General features: G+C 46.2%; 1 protein-coding gene across 1 annotated transcript in view; it reads left to right on the top strand.

The window, feature by feature from the left end:
* The window catches only part of LOC102045014 (5-formyltetrahydrofolate cyclo-ligase), a 77,025-nt gene extending 72,723 nt beyond the window's left edge, over positions 1-4,302 (top strand). The window contains exons 2-3 of the mRNA XM_031055935.1: positions 3,816-3,893; positions 4,214-4,302. Coding sequence (XP_030911795.1) covers positions 3,816-3,893; positions 4,214-4,224 — 89 coding nt within the window. The 3' untranslated portion in view covers positions 4,225-4,302. The remainder of the gene's footprint in view (positions 1-3,815; positions 3,894-4,213) is intronic.
* Positions 4,303-7,670: the final 3,368 nt, after the last annotated feature.

Below are 7,670 nucleotides of genomic sequence, written 5' to 3'. Positions count from 1 at the left end.
GTGACACGACAATCTGTGTAAATTCCTTTTTCTCTCTTATTTTTTTTCCCTTTTCTTTTATTGTTTCTTGGCTTATGCTAAGCCTCAAGAAACTGCTGTCTAGTAACCCTCTGCCATCTGCTGTGCTGCTATCAAGGAGGAGCCATGCCCAGAGATGGTTTGTCATCCTTCTTTTTCCCTTTCCCCTCTGCCAGGGTTTTGCATGCTCACAGCTCCCTTTGGGCATATTCTACCTCCACTGATTGAAGGGCCACAAAGGTCTGGGCTGCTAAATTAATGTGCAGGCACAACAACATCAAACTAGAGTCAGAGCCCAGCACCATCCTATTTGTATTTATATCCTATAAATATATTTGTTGTGTAAAAATACAGGGATGTCTGCACGCAGTCATGTACAAGAGCGTGTAAACAACCTGAGCACAGGTTTGGGGGCACAGAGAGGCAGAAGGAAGGGAAAGGAGAAATGCAAACAGTTCCTGGAGCAGTGCCAGACTAGAGCCCTGAGTACAACATGGCTGGGTCATGATTAAAACACAGAATTCGCTCACACTGAGACAGGAGTGAAAAGCCACCAATTCAGAAGACTTCCTTGCCTGAAATAAGCTTTCAAAAACAGAATTACAGAGAAAACTCAATAATCTGAATGCCTCAACGAAACCACAAAGGGTTTTCATTGTGTTAAGCAGCACCTTCAACCCCCATTTTTCCCACTGGGCAAGTCCTGGGGATGCAACAACAGTCTGGAGGTGCCAGTGATGCCTTTGAAACAGGCTGGGGCTTGGTGCCTGTGGATGTGCCTGTGCCTTGTGGAGCACAATAGGTTCCTGACCTATTTGGATGCTAGACATGAATATATAAATATTAAATAACTGTTAAACTGCTACATCAATTCAATATCTTGACAAAAACCTTTGACTGAGGCCTTTTCAAACCAGAAAGATTTAGGCTGTTTTCCCTTTGGGGCAGTTTTATCTGAGTGCAGTGCCAAGTTTACCCCATTAGACATCTTTGCTGAGCTGAGCTCGTGTACATGTTGAACAAGGGAAAGTGCAAAGATTTCTCAAGGCAACAAAGACAGATCTTAGTCCCATCATGTCCCTGGTACTGCTCAGCCTGAGCTGCAGGAGGTGGCTGGGGCTGAGTGCAGCACTCCAGCATCACCCCACAGGCTACATCACCACCACATTCACTAGCACATTTTTCTGAATTGCTCAAAGATTTAAGGTCTCTGTTACAAGATTCTTGTGAACTGAATTTTATGGAATATATAGGTTTTCACAGGTGTCTCCTCTGTTCCAAATCCAAGAGCGCACCAGATCTTGGATCCAAACTGAGATACTGCTAACTATAATTAGAGCCAGCTTGTATCTGAAATACCCTTAATAAATCACCCAGGGTGGCAGAAGGGGGATCTCCCTTGTACAGCAGTTCAGAGGGATTGACTTGCCCAAGGTCACATAGGAAGCCAAAGCTAGAGCCAAGATTTCAATCCAGTTCTCCAGCAAATGCCTTAGCCTTTAAGTCTACCCTTCCCTCCTCAACATAGAGTGAGAAAAAATATTGCAGAAATCTCAAGTTCAAACTATTTGCTACTTGGAGAGCAGCCCATGTCCTGGCTCTTTTATCAGTTTATGTGGAAAGGCTCCAAGACATTACTTATATTGACTCAATATTAAATGGCAATAACCACCACAACAGATTTACAGTCTGGCAATGTCTTCCTGTCTGCTACGGTAGCAGTAATGATAATTTTTTTTTCCTCATTAAAAGATTTAGATTCTTACTCCCTCTAGCAACTTTTTGAATTTTCCTGTTCTTGGGAAGATTAAATCCTTATCCAGTGTTTTATCAGGGAAAGATCACACCTGGTGCTATTCCACTGCACGAGGCAGGTTCTGCCTGGGAGTGACTCTGTGTTTGAAGGCACCATTTGACTTTCATGCTGTCAGTGCCACAAGGCAGCAACCCATGGGCAGCTTGGGGATGCTCTGGGAGGACACATTTGGCAAACATCTGCTGTTTCCAGGGGAAGGTTCAGCTCCAATGCTGAAAGAAGTGCCTGACAGTCATGGTTAGAGGCAATGAGAGGCTCTGACACTGCTCTACTGGCTGAAAACCAGCAGGATGTGCAACCAGAAAAAATCTTAATTATGGGCCTGCAATGAAGCAATACATTTTATCTTTCTGCTACTTCAGAAGAAGATCCAAAATGGATAAAATTTTGATAATCTGGTTTCAGGCATTCATTCATTGCGCCAAGACAGGACTTTAAAGCTGTGATGAAACCTGCCTTAGCACTTGGGCTCAGGGCTGAGCCAGCCCTGCCCCATCCCAGCCTTCTGAGGCAGGGTTCTGAGCCCTGGAACTGCCATGGGGCAGAAGATGGACATTATTCCCATGGAAATCCTGCACCTCATGAAGCTTGGTTGTTTGGTACCAATTTCAGCAGGGCCAGACTTTCAAGCTACATTTGCTCCTTAATTTCTCCTGCCTTTGCTTGCCCCAGCACAGTGCACTGAAGCGATGAGCCCAGTTTAGTTGGTTCTGAACTGCAATTTGCTTTTGCCTATTGTTACCAAACCACACGAACTCTCATCCAGGCTGCTGCAGGCATCAAAAACAGCCTAAGGAGCTCTGGTTCTGCCTTTTGCCCTATGGAAAAGCAGCAAGAGGCAAGAAACAAGCAGCATAAGGCAGCACTTGTCTGTGCTGGCTCCACACATGCAGCGCCAGTGTGGGGTGTGAGGGACGTCTCTGTGCTGGAGGGAAGAGTGGGAAATGAGAGATAAATGATTTCTCTGACACCTCCCACATCCAGGCAGGCTCTGTGAGGCTGACCTGGCTCACCACTGCTGTTGCTCTCTCATTAGGAGCAATCAGCAGACAGTTTGTGTTCCAGGGGAGTGTGGTGGCCTCTGCTCTGCAGCACCAGGCTGCTCTCTCCCTGGGCTGCTCTTCTCCCACTCACCTCCCTTTAAATCTTCATATATGTTTATTTTTTTCCCTCACGCATCAAAGGGGCAAAGGGAGAGAAATGTCAACAATTAATCTCAAGGTTGGTGCTGAAGTTCTGCTTTTCCACGGAAAATGTCAGAATCTGTATCCAGCCCTTCAAGAGATGAAATAAGGCTAATGAGCTTCCAGTGCAGGAGGTGTGCTTCTGTGCTCGACCCTGGAGGGACAGGGAAACAGGCAGTAGAGGAAATATTAAAACTAAACACTCTCTTGCAGGGTGTCTTTGCTCTTTAACGACTCTTTGATAATGGGCTGTCTTGCTTCCCTGTGCTGAGCAAGCACAGCACTGGTTCAGGATGATGCTTAAGTTTATGTTTGACATTAAACTGTTTTTGCAGGAGTTCAAGTACAAGCAGAAGCACCATCCTGAATAACAACACACTGCAAGGGAGGGGAGGAGAAACAGGAGCACCTATGTTGCATGAATCACAATCTCTTTAAAGAGAATCTCTGTCCAGGCTTTTCCTTCTTTCTTGGCCTTGGTTACCCTGTTTGGTACCCAAAAGCCACCCATTAAATCTAATGAGTTTTGCAGGTGATGAACATCTGTGGGGTTTCTTGGGGAGGGGCTTTCCAAAGCAAGCAGGAGGGATGCTTGGGCTCAGGCAGTGATCCCAGCCTGGGGACACAGAGGACACACTCCCAGTGAGACCCTCCAGCCTCGTCATTACCACAGGACGTTGTTTTTGGTTTTTTCCTGCATAGTACCACAAGGCAACTTCCCCTGCTGTTGCATGCTGTATATGTATAAATGCTGTGCAAACTGGTAACTCTGAGGGACTTTGCTTTATTCTCACCAGGCTGTGAGAACAACCCCAAAATGCCCCTCCGTGGTGGCAGCAGTGAGGAGGGCATCACCACACTCCTGTGCCTGGGAAGTGAGTAAATATTTGTACAGTATTCAGAAGAAGTAAGGTAGGACTGAATTATTCATTCCAATTAGATACTTTGCAAATGTTTCCCTTTTCATCTCATCTTAATTCATTTCTGAATGAGTTTGAATTTCATTTGATGCATTTCTTATAATTGACCAGATGCTGTTTGGGCACAGAGTTTCCAAACAGCTCGGGCTGTCTCACAGGCAGCTCTGTCTGACTCTTTCTTTCCCCACCCCCCTGCTGTTCTTGATTATTATTCCAGCTATATGGCTGGCCATATGTATTCTTTCTGCTTCCTAATTACTCTGAAAATTTTCCAGGGGAAAACTGAACCAGCGTACTCCTGCTTGATTGAATTTTTTTGATAGAAGATCTGAGGATTATTCTGAATAGGAACAAAACAAATCCATTCACCCAAGGAGCTGTGAGGAATGAACTGCAAGGGGCCAAAACCAGACTGGGCTGCTTTACTGAGTAGAGAGACTCAGAGCCACTCCTCTCTCTCTCCTTGTCCTGTCCTCTCAATTTTCACATGTTCAGCCTTGTAAAGCCAGATCATCACCAAGCTCTGGAAGGTGGAGGATCCCTGGGTTTCCAGGCAGTTTTGGATTTGCAGGGAAGTTTGTGGGTGGTGCTGGTGAGGAATGTGCAGCCCCTGCCTCTTGGGTTTTTTGTGCTTGAAAAGGCTCCCGAGGTATTGGAAAGTCTCTTTTATCCCAGCCCCGTGACCCAAGAAGAAGTTGAGATTCATTGGTTCTGCTTTTCAATGTTTATTTTCTCTTACCTATTACATCCTTTCTCTGACCTGCTGTCTGTCTGTCTGACAGACCTGCTGTCTGTCTGTCTGTCTGGCAGGTTGGTTTGTGGCACACTGACCTCCCTTAGGGTGGTGTTAGCTTTTTATACTAAGAACTACATGTACTTTATTTACAATAATTTTTCAATACCTATCACCTATGTTAGACAGTCTGTCTCTACTAAACCGATGCAAAAGTGTCACCATCACAGCAGAAGATGGAGGAGGAGAAGAAGAAGAAGAAGAACAAGAACAAGAAGAACAAGAAGGACAGGACATGCCCAGATTCCTCCATCTTGCCTCTTGAACTCCCATTCTAAAACCCCAAAATTCTACTTTTTCACCCTGTGACAAATTCACTATCATCCTACTCAAACTCTTGTGGCTTGTAAATCATCACACAAAGTTAGGAATTTTTTCCATGGGCTAAAATCGAAGGCATGGGTGTTTTTGACTCTGTGCCAAGGTCTCTGAGCCCCCTGCCAGGGTCTGGAGTCCTCCAGGGCACTCAGAGCAATGTCCTGGTTCTGACACCCGTGAGCAGGCAGGGTCAGGCGAGGCGAGGCAGGGCTGGTGCCAGCTGCAGTGTCCTTGGAGCAGTTTCACCTCCTCCCTGAGGGCTGCAGCTCCGCTCCAGCAGCGCCAAATGGATCCCCCCGGGACCCTGCCCTGGGTGCTCCCAGCCTTGATGGGAGCTTGCTGTTAATCCACAGTGAGGGCAGCTTTTCTGCTTGATGTTAATGATGGCAGCGTTGCAGGCACTTGCTTGGGACTGGAGAACTTTTAGCTGCTGACTGTGTCTATTCTTAGTTTCCTCTTCCAGCAGTAGAAAATAATGATCCATCAGCTCCAGTGGAGCACTGCTGATTTACACCTGCTGAGCACCCAGCCTAAGGTGTTTCGTTTATCCCACCATTAAAAAAAATAAATCATAGAATCATTCAAGTTTAGATTATGATAATGTGTTTTTTCTGATGGAGCATCTGGGCAGCACATTTAGCAGCATTTCTCCTCTCCTGCACAGCACCAAATACTGGCATTATTTTGTACCATGTGATGATTTTTAAAAATGTATTCAGCTTTCGCCTTCTATTATCCTGGATCATTAGCCAGCATCCTGTTATGCAATGTGATCACTGAAGCTTGGTGCAGTACCTCACAATGTGATATCGTTTCTCAAACAGAGCATGCAGTGGGGAAGAAATTAATTTCTCAAAGCTGCGGCATCATTACTGACACAGGAAAATCAGATGGCTTCTCTGGTTGTTTTAAAGGGTTTAAATGCTCAAGCTGAACACTGAACTGGAGAACACTGGAGAGTTATTTAATAGATCCATTTCCAGGACAAGAGGGCTATTTTCTTTTAGGACGTGATTACATTAGTGAATGAAACTTTACTGTGCTCTCCAAGGTTTCCTTTTTGTGTGGAGCTGTCAGAGTAAACTCCAGTTTGTGGACATACCCCACAGACAAGGGAGATGAAGGCAAAGGGAAGAGCAGGCCTCCACCCACGGGATCTCTGATAGCCTCCTGCAAAACAATAATTTAATTAATGCCTCCAAGGCAGCTCCACTGTTCCTGGGCAGGGTGCAGGCTGGGGATCTGATTAGCCATGGGTTCATCAGACAAGTCAGTGTGCTGCATTCATGGCACAGGGTCCCAGAGCATCCCTCTGCACAGCACAAGGAAGAGGTGCAGCCCCCCAGCCTGCCTGTTCTGCAGGGCACAACACTGCAGTCCAAGACAGTCTTTATCCCAGGGGAGGATGAAAACAGTTGTGTCATTTTCTCCTGAACAAATGATAAACTGACCTTCCCCGGATAAGGCACTGGAAACAGAAGGAAATTGCCACACTTTTTTGTTCAAAATGCCTGGACCCCTTTTGTGCATCCACACTTTAGAAGTATGAATCACTCATGCAGAGGCATTCGTGCAGATAAAGTGCTGTGCAACACTTTGAAAAATTACCTCCGGAAATATGGTTCAAATGATGCAAATCCAAGGGATGTGATATGGTGTTGAGAACTCATTAAAGCTTGCACTTCAAGAACTTTCCTTAAAAATTGTTGGCTGCGCTGGAACCAGGAGCACAGCCTGAGCCTGGAAGCAAAATTTGTTTGTTTCTTCCTTGTGAATGGAGTAATCAAAGTTCATTCCAGATAATGCCTTTCACTTTTTCATCCCTAAATTGTTATGCACAAATAAATAAAGTAAATAAGATGTTTGCCCTTGCCCACCAGCCCAAAAGGTGTGAGAGGACATCAATGTTTCTGCTCAAGCTGTGACCTGCTGTGTGTGCCAGCAGCTGGTGGAATTGTCTCTCAGGGGTGCAGAGGACACCTCCCCATCTGCTTTGCATTTATTAGCCTTGACTTTAAATAACAGACACACAATTTGCAGCAGTGCAGCTGAAAATCTCATTTTTTAGCTAGGAGACACGTGAGGCAGGAATCCAGATCAGTGCCCTGATGCCATTACAGCCTCAAAACCTGAGCACAGAGCAAAGACACTGACCCAGCCCAGGGGAGGATCCCTCAACTGCAGCATACCAAACAGACACAAGGAGCACCCACAGAGGTAACCACAGCAAATCCCCAATTCTTCTTCATCTAGCCAGGTCCTGGTAGGATGTTTTCCTCAGCCATGCTGGGCTCCAGGTCACACACACAGCCAGCAGAGTGACCCAGCAGGCAGCACAGCCCTGCTGCTGCCCATGGCTCCAGCTCTGACCTCCTCCAGAGGCACAGGGCGGCTGCTCTACAACCACCCCACCCTCCAGCTCTGTTAGTCATTGAAATTTTCTCCAAGGGCCTTTACAATCTCGTTTTTCCCCCCCATTTGTTCCCTGCTCCTTCAGGGATGCAGCATTTGCGAGCACGTGCCTGCACTGGGCAGCCCTGCACACTCTGAGCACCAGCTTCTGCAATGAGCTCTGCCTTTCTAATGCACATATCAGGGATGCAAATTTTTGCAAATGAGAA

The sequence above is a fragment of the Geospiza fortis genome, unplaced genomic scaffold (genome assembly GCF_000277835.1).
Source record: "Geospiza fortis unplaced genomic scaffold, GeoFor_1.0 scaffold171, whole genome shotgun sequence".
NCBI classification, from domain to species: domain Eukaryota; kingdom Metazoa; phylum Chordata; class Aves; order Passeriformes; family Thraupidae; genus Geospiza; species Geospiza fortis.
The sequence above is the reverse complement of the archived record's forward strand: the minus strand, read 5'-3'. Positions and strand labels throughout refer to the sequence as shown.